The 16,797-nt window shown below is 44.6% G+C and overlaps 1 protein-coding gene across 4 annotated transcripts in view; it reads left to right on the top strand.

Moving 5' to 3' along the window:
* SCN3B (sodium voltage-gated channel beta subunit 3) overlaps positions 1-16,797 on the top strand; it is a 165,471-nt gene that overhangs the window by 133,225 nt on the left and 15,449 nt on the right. For all 4 annotated transcript variants that reach the window (XM_069224435.1, XM_069224434.1, XM_069224437.1 and 1 more), the window contains one exon: positions 13,127-13,265. In XM_069224435.1, the coding sequence (XP_069080536.1) occupies positions 13,127-13,265 (139 nt within the window). The remainder of the gene's footprint in view (positions 1-13,126; positions 13,266-16,797) is intronic.

Raw genomic sequence — 16,797 nt, 5'->3', positions numbered from 1 at the left:
CATGGTGTGGAGAGGGATTGTACTGATGTTCAAACAAAGGATCAATGAGGATAAGGGTAAGAGCAGAGTCTAAACTCAGTGTCACCACGGGTAAAGTAGAAAGATCTTGGTGTGGGTGATACCTAGATGGATTGAAGCTTATTGTAACTGAGAGCATGAGGAACAGTCATAGGCCAATGTCATTAAGACTTATGAGTAATTAAAAGGTTCAGTGTTCAGTCCCGTGAGGTAAGAATGGAGACTAAGGTCAGTGACCCAGAGAGTACTGAGTTTTCAGAACTTAGTAGCGATGGCAGCTAGAAAGCTGTCATAGCTCAGTGAGACTGTGGGTAAGAGAGGGATGAGGGATCATTGCCACTGAGGGTAAGAAATGAGCCTATGGCCCCAAGTCAAATATGGTGTTAAAACACAGTGTGCTTGTATGTAAGGGAGGGGCAACAACTAAGTATCCCCAAGACTGAGATCAGGGTCATAGTCTTTAGTGATGCTCAGCAACACTTACAGCTCAGAAATAACGCTGGTAAAGAGAGAAGGCAGTGTAAATAGGGCAGGACCTGGTGTTATTGAAGGTACGATAAGGTTAGAACTCAGTGTACTTGCAGGCAATTGAGCAGTCAGAACTCAGTGTTCTTGACTAAAAGAAAGAGTTGGAGTTCAGGGTCACTGATGGTAAGAATAAGTATTAAAACTTAGTAGTACTGAAGATTTCTCTGCCATCAGGTTCAGATGTGTCGATGTGAGCTCTGGTTTGGTGCTGCTTGGTTTTCTCACCAGATATTCTGATCCGTTCTTCAATGCTTGTGGAAACAATCATGGTTTCTCATCGGTCTCCAACTTTGCATAATCTTAGATCATATTCTGGTAGATGGCCTCTTGGAATACTATCATGCAGATGAGGATGTCCCTATGATGGAAAGGACTGCATTTCAGTTCTGCCATACTTGCCATGCCTAGTAGCCGAGAAGAGAATGCCACGAAGTCTGCAATCGGTGTTTGTCCCACAAACAACTTGAAGACTCCTTTTCGATGTGTCTTGCGTTCTGGAAAAAAAGACCCTTCAAAACTGAAGAACTTGCTGCATCATTTTGGCTTCCATAGGACACAGAAGGGAGATAGAAGACACCCCGAACTTCTTCAGAGACAGAAAGGAGTCAGATGTCGAACAGTTGGATTCTCCAGCCACTAAGCTGAAGTTGCTTTCTTGCCAGAAAGCATTGACTCCAAGGTAGACGTTGAAGAAGAAGAGCCAGCCCAGTGTCCACCAAAGACCACAGTGAGTACCATCACCTCCCCTACTCACAAAAGAGAGGCACAAGCCTCGACCTGCCAGGCTACCTCTCAAGCCCCCTCGCAATACTGCTTTCCAGCCATGGTTTACACTGCTATTCGGAGCTGGATCTGATGACTGTATCACACTCAGTGCCAAAGTCCTCCTTGGAGCCTCAAGTATCAACATCCACCACCACTTCAGCACTGGATCTGAAGACACCCTCAGCGCCAAAGTCCACCTTGCAGCCTCAAGTGTTGACGTCAATCTGAAGATGCCGGGTTGCCCGCCATCGGAATCAAAACATGTGGACCTGAGTCATTTGGACCCAAGACACTCGAAGCATTTGAAGACAGAATTGATCTAGGCGATGTCTGGACATCGTACCTCTTGGGCTCCATTCAGACCATCATCTACAGGTGCGTCCTCCACCGCTTATGAGGATTTCGAACAACCAAACCTTCAGTTGCAATATGAACACCTCTACACCAAGCAGCAGTGAATCCATATCCAACCAGGCATAGGTTGGATCCTGGTGAAGCCTCCATAGGTGTCAAAAGACTCAATTTCTCACAAGAGAAAGTTGACCTTTGAGGAAGCCCTCAGTCCTTCTGTGTCACTCGCCCCCATAAAGCCTAAGAAACACACCAGAGCTGCCTCTCCACTGCCTCCTGCTCATCCTTCTCATCCACTTCCTCCTCCCCCTTTCTAGATTGTCCTTCTTCCCCTTTGCTTCATGTGGATTCTTCTCAACACTCACCAGAGTTCCTTACACTCAGGGGGGTTTTGACAGTCCACAACCAGGTTATGACTCTTATGACCCTACATGTCGCCCACACGGTCCAGACCCATGGGACGACTATGACACAGAGCCTTCAGCGGACACAGACCTAGACCTGTATCCCACAAAGCCCTTACCTTCAGATGATTTTACCTACTGCCTTGAGGTCCTGAAAAGGTCAGCCACCTTTCACAAGGTAGAAATGCACATGCAACACGAAGAGAGTGACTTGCTCATAGAGACCCTCTCCTCCATCCACTGCTTCGTACAGTATCTTCGTATGCTCAAAGGAGTCTTTAGATAAGCCACTGAAATATTTAAAGAGCCAGTTAAAGTGAGGATTGTTACACAGAGGGTCGACTTGAAATTCAAGGCTTCTCCCACTGACCCACCATATATTCGGGGCCAGTTAACCCATGACACCCTAGTCATTTGCATAGCTCAAAAGCAAGCTAACACGCAGAGGATAGGAGACACATCCCTTCTGGACCGAGAGAGTAAGAAAAACATATATGCCATGGGCAAGAGGGTAGTGACGCAGTTTGCTACTCATAGGTGCATCGCTAACTCTATAGCCCTTCCTGCCTGGAAAGGCAACGTCCACTGGGATCAGACGATCATCTTCTAGAACAGCATTTACAAAAGGGACAAGAGTTGGTAGCAGTGTGGAAGATCATCTCCAACACCAACAGAACTGCACACTGGATGCCAAAGATACAATTGCTCGTGGCATAAACAAAGCATCCTTTTACGCCACCACGCATCGCTCCATGTCTCTGGCTTTAAGCAGAGGTTCAGCAATACCTTCTTAATGTACCCTTTGATGACCAGCATCTCGTTGTCTCTCAGATTGATGAGGTGCTAGAAAAGTTTTTTTAAAAATACTGACACCACCAAAGCTATAGGCGCCATACAAACACCTGTTCTTCCTTGCTCCTTTCCCCACTCGCAATACCATGGTGCAGCGAAAAACCCCACCCTGGAAACCTCTTCCACCTTTTCAAGGCCTGCACTCCAGTCACCTTCACGATGCTACCAGAGGTGGATACAGGGGTAACAGAGGAAATGGCAAAGCCCCCAAAGGGGAAACCCATCAAAACATTGACTCTCTTATCCTTCTCCCAACCACAAAACACCTGCCTTGGGAGGACTGCAGGGATTACGGACCTGCTGGGCAGAAATCTCCATTGACTGATGGCTCTTAGACATCAAAAAGGAGGGGTCCTGTCTAGCACTCACACATACACTACCAAACATCCCTCAACAACACAAACTGTCTCCACAACATGTGCCTCCTTCAGGAGGAGATACTGGCCCTCTTTGCCAAGGAGCCATAGAACCGATTCTACCACAACACCACAGAAATGGGGTACATTCACTGTACTTGCTTAGCTCCAAAAAGGATGCCTTCTTCAGATCTTTCCTCAGTCTCAGACGCCTCCACAAATACATTCTCTTGGAGCTCTTCCATGTGGTAAATCTACAAGACACCATCACACTACTGCAGATAGGTGACTTCAGGACCACCCTTGCCCTGAAGGATGCCTACTTTTACCTATCTATCCACCCAGAGCATCAAACATACCTGCAGTTTTTGGTGAGGGGCCAAGATTGCAAGTTCAGAGTTCTTCCATTCAACGTTACCAAAGCCCGAGGGTCTTTACTAAATGTCTGGCCATGGTGGCTGCTCACCTCAGGAGAAGCAGCATCCATGTGTTTCCTTGCCTGGATGACAGGCTGCTCAATAGTGCCACTCAGCAAATATGTCTAGGTCGCAATTCAGACCTTGGACAGTCCAGGCTTTTAGTCTGACCACATCCAACCTCCAGTCCCTTCAGGTACAGCCCTTTTACAGGGCTATCCTAGACTCAAGGGTGGGGAAAGTCCAGTCCAGCAAGGGTTCAAGCATTTCAAAACCTGCTACCTCTTTTTCAGCCCAATCACCAAGTACCAGTCAGAACTGTGATATACTTGCTAGAAATGATGGCATCTTGCATCGCCATAGTTCCTCATGCCAGACTACACGTGAACCCATTGCAAGAGTGTCTAGTGGAATAATAGTCTCAAATGGATGTTCATCTAGAGGATCTAGTATTGGTTTGGGGCTACACATATTGCTCTCTAAAGTGATGGAACACAAACAACCTGTTGCACGGGAGGTTTTCCTGGGCCCGGTTCCGCAAGAGACCATCACTATGGATGCCTCGCTCCCCATCTGGAGTGTGCATTTCAATTATCTTGCCATTCAGAGGAAATGGAAGCTGCTCAGCAATCTTCCACACCAATCACCTGGAGTTGCTGGTTATCCACCTCTCTCTGCAGGTCTTCTGTAGAGTCCTCCCTAGTCCAGAAGCATGCAAAGACCATGTCACAAATGGAGCTCTTGGTTAGACGTCTTTATTCCTCCTTATACAATGACACACTAAAGCACTGATTGTATCATAGCCGTTACTAACCACACCTTAACACCTCCCATCATGTTGTGCAATTTCCTTTCTAACTCCATTCAGAACCACAAAGGTCCTAGCGAACCTTGTCTCATGACACTACGTATCCCCCCTTGTTAAATAAAAAGTACAGACAAATGACATCTGAGTTCTTCAATAAGTTGTGGAGTTGCTCGCACTAGTCAACCAGATCTTGTGGTGTGAGGAGATAAAATTGCACTACGATCTGGCACCAACAGCACAGAGTCCGAGGCTTGATCTGGACTGTCAGGTGGGTTCACCTCACTGGAGATTGCAAGAGCTGGTGAACATCGAGGTAGGTGTCTGAAATGTGATGAGTCCTTTGTGATGATTTTTCCAGGATGCTGAGCCATCACCATTTGTCCTTTGCAAGACACCACCGTCAGAGACTCGACATCAAATGAAATGTCAATTTCCCACTTTTGTTTTTGTTTAACTAGGATTCAGTCACCTTCATTGAAGACTGTATTCATCTTGCAAACCTTATCAGCATCCGGAGGTCAATCCACTGTTCACTGGGGCAGTTTGATTCAAATAGATCTCCCAAACATTAGGGTGGCAGGACTCTCACCAGTTGTACAGTGAGGAGTTGAGCGATAAGCACGGAGAGCTTGACACAAGGCTTAGTTCAATATCCACCATTACCGCTCCCTGAATAATTTTTTTAGGACGCCCATGAATCGTTTAACAACGCCAATGTAGAGGCCACAGAGGTGTGCTCTTCTGATGCTTGACATTCAGCCTCAGGAGAAACTCCTTGAACTTGCAACTGTTGAATGGCAGACCAATGTCTGATTTAAGAATGATGTGGGTTCCCCACACTGCAAGACATTGTCCAGTTGCTCGATAACCTTGCATGGGTGGTCAAAGAAATTTCTTCCACTAGGGGAAAGTGTGAATTCTCATCATTGACTACCATGAGCTGATGTCCATTGCCCAAGGGCCCAAAGAAGTCAACAGCAACTTTTTCCCATGCCTGGGTAGGAAGATTAGACATAGTCACTGGCTGCTTGGTCACTTTGGGGGAAAGACAGTTGTACAGAGGGCATTCCCTAAATTCTCTTTCAACTCGTTCATCTAAACTTGGGAACCACATGTCATTTCGCAGGGCTCTTTTGGTGGCTCCAATGCCACAATGTCCCTCACAAGCTAGCTCAATGACTTGCTGCCTGAGTCTTGCAGGTATCACGATTTTCGTAACTCTCAGTAAACACCGTCCTTGGTTACAGACAGACCATCTTGTACATTTTTAAACTTTTGAAATTCAACATCATCCTCCAGAGGTCAAATGCTCTTCTTCCATGACTGGGCTGAAATGATGTTTTTAAGAATGAGCATGTTCTTGTCAGAATTTGTAGCAGCAATGATTTGTTTAATGGATGAGGCTGCCGGCGTACTGGACCTTAAAATGAAATGAATGTGCTCTTCTGCTGTTTTAGACATTGAGCTGTGTTTGTGTAAAGGTACTTTTGAAAAGTAATCAGCAGGGTTGTGATCTTTACCTGGCCTGTGCACAATCACACAGTTGTATTCTAGCAGTTGTAACTCCCACCTCTCAATTTTAGAAGGCATTTTAGCTTTGGCGTTCCCAAAAACAGTGAGTAGCACTTGGTGGTCTGTGAGAATGGTGAAGCGCTTGTCGTACAGAAACACATAAAAACACATAAAAATGTTCACAGGCCCAGAAGACAGACAAACTTTCCTGGCTGAGAGTAGGCTCTTTCAGCGTCAGACAAACTCAAGCTGGTGTAAGCCACAGTATGTCTCTGAGTATATGAATGACCATTATGTTGGACAAGGATCACCTCCAGCCCCACTGGGCTCACGTCTACAACAAGCTCAGTCTGTGACAGGGTCAAAATAGGCCATATTAGTTCCATTCTCAATCACATGAATCTTTTTCAAGCTCATGTCACATTCTGTAGCCCACTAAAAAGAAACATCTTATTTTGTAAAATCCTTTAGTGAGGCAGTCAATGCAGCAAAGTCAGGAATGTACCTTGAGCCATGCCCTTAAAGGATCACAGCATGGTAACATCCTGTAGGAGCCATGTAGTTGACAGTGCTTGCACTTTATCTGGATCAGGAGTCACTTTCCCATCAGAGAATATGTGCTCAAAGAATTTGAGCTTATTTTATGAAACTCCACTTTGCTGCATTCAGAGTGAGACATGCATCAGCAAGTAGTTTACACACTTCTGTAAGAGCTTTGTTGTGTTCCCTTCATGTTGCTCTAAACTCCAATATGTCATCACAGTAGTTCAAAGCATTTATAACTGGTTGAATTATGTGAAGTATAACATCCTGAAATATTTCTGCACCTGATGACACTCCAAAGGTTAATCTTTTATATCTGAACAAACCAACATGAGTCAAAAAAGTGGTGATTTACCTACAGTTTTCTGCCAGTTCAAGTTAGTGATATCCTTTGTTCAGATCAAGAGAACAAGCCTTTTGCGCCATTCGACTGCATGATCATGTCCATGATGTGTGGACCAGTATGTCTTTCTCTCTCAATTGATTTGTTGGCATGATGCATATCAACACGGATACACACTGTACTTCCACTGTCCTTTTTGGGCACCACTGCTATGGGCGAAGCCCATGGCTTAGGACCAGTGGAATGCTCAATGATGTCATGCTTCAGCAGTGTTTGTAGTTCTTTCTCAACAGCTTCTTGTAAATGAAAGGCAATTCTGTGGTGGGGTTGAGCAACAGGGCAAATTTCCTCTTTAATGTGAAGTCTCATGTTCAGTGCTTTTCAGGTCGGCCAAGGCGATGGAATAACGGTGGAAACTGACTTGCAATTTCAGACTGAGTGTGTACGTTGTAACTGAGAGATATCAGTCAGCAGCAATGGCAAACTGAGCAGGCATGCACTGGTCAAGATTCCTGGAAGTATGTTAATCAGTGCTTGCATGGGCACTGCTTTTTCATAGTCCCCATGAATAACCCTTGACTTTGAAGCAGTTTGGAAGCAGTCCATATATATACCTTCTTATTTGCTGGTTTCGGTCGTGGCACAGGAGACAGGTTGTTAAACTTCTCAACTGGCAAGATGTTAATGAAGGCAACCCTGTCTATGATGACCTTAAACTTTATTGGGATCTTGGCACGGTGTCCAAATGAACTGGGTTGTTCCTCTTGATGACTTATCTTTGTCACTTGTTCTGCCTTGCACGCAGCCCATCCAGCATGTGTCTGGTGTCCTTTTGTTGATATCATCATTGCGCATCCATCCTCTTCACTAGTGCTAAAGGATGACATTGATGAGTCTTTGCAGGACGAGCTTAACAATGATGGACTTCATCAACTTTGTACTTGCCATAACTGATGTTGTTTTTTGGCCTTGTAGGTGTATCAAGAATGTTCCTGGAACATCGATTTTTTCTTCCTATGGTGACACATTTGGTTTCTCTTCTGCCTTGCACACTGTTACAAAGTAGTTTTCTTTTCTGCAACCTTTGCATGTCTGCCCGATGGCCAGACATTTGCTCTTGTGGGGATATGAAAACCCAGACCGGAAACACATGTTTTCCTTCCTTGAAGACAACTATTTATATGCATCTTTGGAGTGCTTGTACTTGCTTTTATGACTAGGATTAATTCATTTTTTCCTGTTCCCGATACCATGTTAGCCGATTGTTGTTCTGCCCTTAATTGGCTCTTCCGGCCATTAATATTTTATCTAAACTCAGTGTCTCTTTCAACATTCATCTTCTGAAAGAGTCTGACAGACAGCCATTGATGGCCTCTTCATCATTGAATTCCCAGCATTTACAGTGTATGATGAGAACATCAAGTCTTTCAACAAACTCATCCATCATCTCACCATCATGCTGTCTGGCCTGATTGAAAATGTTCCTTTTATAGTCAGCATCTGGCGTTTGATTAAACTTTGTATTCAAAGAATCCTTGATCTGATGGTACGATATGGCCTCAGTCTGTGAGATTTTCTTCAAAACTTCCTTTTCTCCACCACTAGTGATGCTCTTTGTGCATATAATGGTTTTCTTATCGTCGTCGTCTTGTAGGGCATTTATGAAGTCATCAAACATCTGAATCCACATGGTCCACATGGGACCAATATTCTGTTTCTCAGCAGTGTCAAATGGCATCGGGAGTTTCAGAAATGCAGCTGCATCATACTTCACACCCTTTTCTACTGTCGCTGAGACTATATGCTGTTCAGGTGGCAGCAGCTGCTCTTTGGGGGTACCGGCAACTTCCGTAAGAACAGGCCATTTGGTTATGCCTGGGTCTCCAGGTCCAGGCAGGGGTTGTGAGGCATTGCTCTCCTTCTTTGCGGTAAGTAATGGCTTCAACTCTGCATTTAGTCACTGTCTCTTTTACTTTTTGCGTCATAACCGGTGGTCCCTGCCTTAGTGTTTTGATTACATCGATGATGGCTCTGTGTTATGGAGCGCCACAGGTTCTGGTAACTCTTTTTGAGCGTTCTCCTCTGAATTTCCTTCCACTGTTCAAGGGCCATATGAAGGCTGGAGTGGTGATTCAATTCCACGTCTGCCAACTCTGACTAACTTCCGATTGACTAGTGCGCACGTGGTTCACACGAGCAATCTGCTGGGTTGTAGTGTGCACTCAGGGAGAGCAGCTTAGTTTCCATGGGCTATGTATCCCCTTAGTTGTCACGAGTTGTAGCTTCCTCCCCAGACCAGGAGCATGCAGAGACCACACCACTCACAGAGCTCTTGATCAGACGTCTTTATTTCTCTGTGTACAGTCACACATTAAAGCACTGATTATGTCATAGCCATTATTAACCACACCTTAACACCTCCCAGCAGGTTGCGCTATCTTCTCTTTAAGTCCATCCAGAACTGCAAGGGTCCTAGAGCACCTAGGCCCAAATGTAAAGATGGCCTTGCTCCATCTAACACCACATTAGCGTAATTTTTCTCAAGCTAATGTGGCATTAGATTGCCAAAAACACCATGCCATATCTACAAAGTGTTGCAATGCATGCATTGCGCCACTTTGTGACCCTTTGCACCACATTTTGCCTGCGCAATGAGGAGGCCCGCAAAAATGGCAAAATGAAATCTACAAGATTTCATTGCGCCATTTTTGGAGTCATTTTTAACGCCTGCTCAAAGCTGACATTATAGTGCCACATCTATTGGAATCAATCGGCCTCCTTGCACTTTGCTCTACTAGCGTCAGAATTTTTGATGCTTGTGGAGGTAAGCACCACAATAGCATCAGCAATTTTGGCACTAGTTTTTCTAATACCTCCATGGCGTGCCGTATCTTAAATACGGTGCACACATGGTGGCGTTAGAGGGGCACCACTTTTCTTAAATCTGGGCCTTAGTCTCACAACACTACACCTTCTATCCTCTCACACAGGACAAAACATTCTCAGTCCGAACAGACAACATGCCTGCCAGGTTTTACTTGCAAAAACAAGAGGGCACACACACAACACAGTTGTGGACTGTAATCCAACGCACTTGGTGCTGGGCCATACATCACAAAGTACATCTGCTCATCCACCACATTCCTGGGGTGGACTACAATATGTCAGACTTGCTCAGCAAGACGCATCAACAAGTTCATGAATGGGAACTCCACCCCAAGACCTACTCATGCACTTCCTGCGTTGGGAAGATTTCACAGGAAGATCTGTTTGCCACTCCCAAAAATGCAAAAAGCCCATACTTTGTCCACGGCTACCACACCACAGTCCATGGACAATGCACTATGGATGAACTGGTCAGGGATATTTGCCTACACTTTTCTGCCTATCCCACTCATACTGTTTGTGGTCCAGTGGCATAGGAAACATCACTCCCTCTCATCTTAGTGGCATCAACATGTGCACAATAGCCACAGTACACCACCTTGTTCCCGATCTCTCTAGTTCCCCACGAGCCGCTTCCCAACAGACTGGACCTTCTTACACAACACCACAGCACTCTCAGGCACCGCAATCCTCAGCAGCTCAACCTTGCCTTTTGGCTCCTGAGTTCTTAGAGCTTGGTTACCTCAACTTACTGGAAGAATGCATGCCTATTCTCAAAGAGGCCCACAAGTCCACAACTAGAGCCTGTTATCCAGTCAATGGAAAGTGTTCATACACTAGTGTCTCCCTAAACACACCAATCCACTCACAGCATCCGCATAGGACATTGTTTGTTACCTCCTTCACATAAAAAGGTCAGACCTCACCTATACTTCCATTCAGTTACATCTGGCTACTGTAGCCTCATACTTATAGAATAGACAACATGCTTCATTGTTCAGAATACCAGTCGTTAAGGCTTTCATTGAAGGCCTCGCACAGATTATCCCACTCCGGATGCCTCCTGCTTCTGTGTGGAATCTTAATATACTTCTCACAAGACTCGTGGGCACTCCTTTTGAACCACTACACTCTTTCTCACTGCAATTCCTTTTCTGAAAGGTGTCCTTCTCTTCTGTCAGATGACTTAGTGAGATATACGTTCTTACTTTGGAAGAACCTCTTTCCAATGATAGGGTGGTTCTCATGACCAACCCCAAATTCCTTCCTAACATAGGGCCTGATTTAGAGTTTGCGGAGGGGGTAACTCTGTTACAAACATGAATGATATCCCATCCACTGTATTACAATTCCACTTTATCCTATACAGCAGATAGAACATCCGTTATGTTTGTGACTGAGTAACCCATCTGCCAAACTCTAACTCAGGCCCTCAGTCTCCCGTTTTCACCTTAATCAAACAATCAAGCTCCCAGTCCTCTTTCACTCGCAGAGACAGTAGCGGAACACGCTTTGCATACTTTAGATGTCAAAAGAGTGCTAAAGTACTATATTGACAGGACAAAACCTTTCCGTAAGACACAACAGCTATTTGTGTCCCACTCCAAGCCTCACAAGTGGTCTTCTATTTCCAAGGCAGGTGTTGCACGTTGGCTAGTCAAATGCATACAGGTTTGTTACGCTAAAGTAAAAGAACCCTGCTTCCCCCCCGACCTCATTCTACCCAAAAGAGAGGTACGTCTATGTCTTTCTTGGGTAATATACAACTAACTGACATCTGCAAAGCATCTAGCTTGTCCACCCTTTTTACCTTTACCAAACACTACTTTGTGGATGTCATGGCCAGCCAGAAGCAAACGTTGGCTAGGCTGTCCTACGTACACATTTCCAGTTTTAGCAACATTCTCCGGCTAAACCACAGCTTTTGGGAGAATTGATTTCTAGTCAATGCACAGCACGTTTATCTACAAACAGACAGCCCACGGACAAAAAATGTTACTTACCTTGTAAGCATCTGTTTGTGGCATGTAATGCTGTAGATTCACATCCACTTGCTCTCCTTCCCAGTTGCCAGCAGTTGTCACAGATATATATTTTTTCTTTTCAATATCTTCATTGTTTTGCCTTGCAAGCTCACCTTTAATGTGTCTTTATGCTCCATCTCCAATCTAGCCCCTAGTGCCGGGAAACAAAACAATCTAACAATTGAGCAAATGCCCATGTGACTTACCACTAATAGTGGCGTCACTAGGCTTGTGAATCAAAAAGAATTCCTTTGACGAAAAACAAGTTGTACACATCTGAGCCCAAGACTAGATGGCAGAAGCATGTATAGCATATTAATCTACAAGACTTCATGCCACGAACAGATGCTTACAAGGTAAGTAACACTTTCCTTCTCCTTGTTACATTCTGTCAGGTAGGGGCACCATTTTAAAACAAACCCAGTTTTACATGTCTTGGTAAATCTGGGTTTGCATCTACATTCATGGGTAGGTGCATGGAAATGCCTATGCTTCACCCTTATAACGCTTACCTGACACACAGTAATGGAAGACAGCAGTATGCACTGTTTTACATTACTTTATATTTACTAAACCAAGGAAAGCAATGCAGATTGTGAGTGGCAATATGGTAAGAAATTGATCAGATTTCAATGTTCCTTATGGTATGATATGGAAGGGAGCCTAGTGTCTTATGTACTGAGTGATGTGTCTGAGCTCAGTGTCACTAGTGGCAAGAGAGGGTTCAGAATTCAGTGTCAATTGGAGTAAGAGATGGATTAGAGCAAGAAATGAGCAAGAGAGTTGTCAGAGACGAGTGTCTCTTGGAATAAGAGAAAAGATCACCGTTCAGCACTCTTGAGAGAAAGAAAGTGGTCTTAGCTAGTAACACTGACCATTCGAGGGTGGTAAGAGCTCATTGTCACTAATAGTACATGAGGCAGTGAGAACACAGTGTGATATGGAAGAACGTATCCTTAGAATTTATTATCACATATACAATATTGCTTACAGTTTATACTGCTGAGTAAATTAGTGGTGATAGATCAGTTTCATGGAAGTAATCAGTGGTGCTGTACATGTTTTATATGTCATGGTTAGAGCACGAAGGAGGAGTTGGACGCTTAGAGGGCGTAAACATCCCAAAAGGTTTCAGTGTGTGGCTATACTAACATAATAATGAGATTCAGATGTTAATTTTGTGTCCCTAATGTTAGGTGAATACACTTGATGTGCTTAACTAATGCAGTATGCCTCTTTACATGTATAGTTGAAGGGACCTATGCTTCTTACTGGGTGCTATAAATATTTAGCACTTATGACATTTATTTCCTTACACAGCTGGTGAAGACTTTACTGCTGTCGTCTCTGAAATCATGATGTATATCTTACTGGTCTTCCTGACATTGTGGTTGCTTGTAGAAATGGTTTATTGCTACCGGAAGATTTCCAAAAATGAGGAGACGTCACAAGAGAGCCCGTGAGTACTGAGGCTGTGTTTCATGTTACCTTACAATTTTTGTCCAATTTTAGGATGGTTGCAACACCCAATCACTCATATGCTCATTTTATATCCTCACCCTTACCATCACTCTTAAGGGCCAGATTACAAAGCATTTTTCCAGTCGTAAATGGCCCATCAGGCTGTTGCCACCAGAAAAATTCTTCTTCACATGTACCAAATGCAAAACTTGTTACCCAATTGTATTTTGCTTCTGCGATTCGTTATCTGGAAGGGGCATATTTAGGGGTTCCCTTCCAAATACCGAATTGGTATGGTATATATTACTGTTTTGTGACTGAATTCTGGTTGCAAAACAGTAATACTTTACCACCAATTTCAACCTGCTGGTAACTCATTTGCAAAGAGACCAGTTCCCCTTTGAGAATGTAAATAATATTTTATTTAAGAGCATGTAGTGGTCCAACGAACCACTGCCTTTATGGAAAACAGGCTGCATTAAAATAAAGATTGCTTTATTAAAAAGCAATCACAAACATGGTTGTCTGTTCAGCCCAGCAGGCCACCATCCCTGGGATGGCTGCGATTTGTACTGGGTAGCAAATTGCCAAATTGCGACCTACCATATGCATGAGAGAGGCCTATTTGCGAACCACTAGGAATCACTAATTAAACTCAAAGGAGTGTGTTGGAAAATGGGTTATTGGTAGGGCAGGTAGGTACCTACACCTAGCAACAAGCCACTAACCTCCACATAGGTACAGTTAGGTCTCAGTAAATTAATCCCAGCTCAACCCTTGGTAGCTTGGCAACGAGCGTCAAGGCTTAACTTAGGAGACAAAGTGTAAAGCATTCAAATATCACAAAACAGTAATTAAATAAAACACAGGAAACAGTTTAAAAATCCGGTTCAGGGGAACCGGAGATATGAATTTTTAAAGAATTATTACTTTTCTAGCGCTTAGAAACAAAAAGCGACAATCGGGTCATCTGGTTGCACCTCGACCGGGGCAAAGTCAAACTTTCAGGCCGACCGCGATGGAGCCCTGCTCGGCTACAGGTCGCGGGAGGCCTCGGTTAAAAAGTTACCTTCTGACTTAGTCTTTATTTTGAAGTTTTTCTTCACCGCGACGAACCTGCCAGTTGAATCCGACCTCCTGGAGCCCTTGTCCGGATACGCGATGTGGGTTTCCTCTGTGGAGACTTTTACCTTCGGACTTAGTCGTTTTTTCGAGATGAAAATCCTTCGACCGGGGTAAACCTGGATCTTGATCCGACGTCCATGGAGCCCTTCTCGGATACGATGGCTGGGAGGTCCCGGTCAACTTTTTACGTTCGGACTTAGTCTCTTTTTTGGATGTTTTTCTTTACCGGGACGAACCACGAAGTCAGGCCGGGTCGCGGTTGAGGCAAGCCGGCTAGAATTTCCGCTGTGGGTCGGTCCCTCTCTGGAGCTTTTTTCAAAAAATTCTCAAATCTTTTCCAAACTTCTGGGGCTTCACCCATATGTTCTTTTAAGGTTCTTTTGGGGTCCACAGCTCACCCCAAGGGTCCAGAAGTTCTGTGATGGTCCTTGGGGGGTGCGGACTTCAACTCCCAGAATGCACCTGGCGCAAACTCCTTTTTGGCCACTGGACAGTGGTCAGCTGGTCGCTTTCTTCAGGAGTTGGTGCAGGGGACTCTGGTTAGCAATTTTTCACCTGTAGCAAACAGGGAGTCCCTCCTTGAACCAGTTGAAGCCAGGCAAAGTCCTTCTTGTGGTGAAGCCCAAGTGTGCAGCTGGTGCAGTCCTTCTGAGTGCAGGGTCCAGGTGCAGGCCAGGGGTCCAGCAGGGCAGTCCTTCTTCTTCTTTAGTTCCTTTCTTGTTGAATTCTGGAGGGGATCTGAGGCGTGGGTGCAGGTCTGCCAGTTTTATCCTTGCTCCTGGGTGAAAAGCAGGGGGGCCCTGGTTCTCCAATCAGGGACAGGGTCGTCCCCCTGTGATGACCACTTCCTGGGAAGTGTGGCAAAAATCCATCCCAGAAGGCAACAGTCTCTAAAAATCCAACATGGATGAATCTGATTTTTGGAGGTTACATCTGGCTGAGCCCACCCACTGGTGTGGCTAAAAATCATAAACACACCCCTCTCCTGCCCTCTCCTAATCTAATCAAGGGGGCACCTAGCTGTCTGGAGTTGCAGGATGTGGGGGTGTTGCTGGGTGCTGCAAATGTCCTTCTCTGCCTTTGAAGACCAGTTTGGCAGCCCTCCCCCTTCCTGCCTCACCATCTGCTGAGGGGAGATTCTCTCCCCCAAGCACATTCCTTTGTGTGAAGCCAGGCCACTTCACACCTCATCAAAGTAGCCTGGCAGAAGCTGCTGCAGGCTGGCCAATCAGAGCACGGCAGCAAAAACAATGCAGAGCTGAAATTGGCAACTTTTTAGGTAAAGTCTAAACTTTTTACCTGAACAAGTTATATTAAATCCAACAACTGGAAGTTGTGGGATTTATTACAACAATTAATTTGATACCAAATTCTTGGTATGTAACATTTAAGGAGACTTTAAAATTTAAAATAAAGTCTGCCCATTCTAGCCTATGAAGGCCATTTACTTCAATGAGGGAAAAACGAATTTGGCTGTTTTTACCTCACCAGGGCTTATAAATCTATTTTTATAAAGTCCCTGCTTATAGTTACATGGCACCCAGCCCTAGGGGCACATAGGGCACACCTTAGGGGTGACTTATATGTAAAAATAAGGTAGTTTAAGACTTTGGAAGTACCTTTAATTCCAAAGTCGAATTTGCATATAACTTTAATTTAAAAGCAGCCAGCAAGGCAGGCTTGCTTTTAAAATGACACTGGGCACCTCAGCAATGCACCTAGGTGTGCACCACCTATGCTGTGGTCCCTAAACCTACATGCCCTACCATATACTAGGGACTTATAGGTAGGTTAACTTAGCCACTTATAATTAGCCTAATTTGCATATCCATTTTACACAGAGCACAGGCCCTGGGACTGGTTAGCAGTACCCATGGCACCTTTAAAATCAGGAAAACACCAGCAAAAAGTGGAAAATGGGGGCAAAATGTTATGGGGCCTCTGCAATCAGCCCTGTTTTCTCACAGAGTGTTATACATTAGGAATACCGATTTCCTAATTGCAATTCAGAGAGAAACACAATTAGGAAATCGGTATTCCTAACGTTAGTACATTTGGCTCTAAATCTCTCCATTGTTGCTCTTCATGTTACACCACCACCAACAACACAAACTGCCTCTTTTTTGCTAGTCCACAGTGCTGCTCATCAGGCAGCCACCCTAACACACAACTACCTGCAATCACAATTTATTAGACCATATGAGCTAACCAAATACATCTCCTTACATTAACTCTGCCAGTGTAAAATGTCTAGTCAAAAGCAAGGTTGATCTCTGGCCATTTGTGATATACAAAGAATAAACCATGGGTGACGATTTTTTTGTCCATGAATTTATAGAAATGGTAGGCTTTCATTTATAGGTATGTTACCAAACTTTACAGCAAAGCGTTGCATCCATCTAAAC

The sequence above is a fragment of the Pleurodeles waltl genome, chromosome 3_1 (genome assembly GCF_031143425.1).
Source record: "Pleurodeles waltl isolate 20211129_DDA chromosome 3_1, aPleWal1.hap1.20221129, whole genome shotgun sequence".
Taxonomy (NCBI): Eukaryota; Metazoa; Chordata; class Amphibia; order Caudata; family Salamandridae; genus Pleurodeles; species Pleurodeles waltl.
The sequence above is the reverse complement of the archived record's forward strand: the minus strand, read 5'-3'. Positions and strand labels throughout refer to the sequence as shown.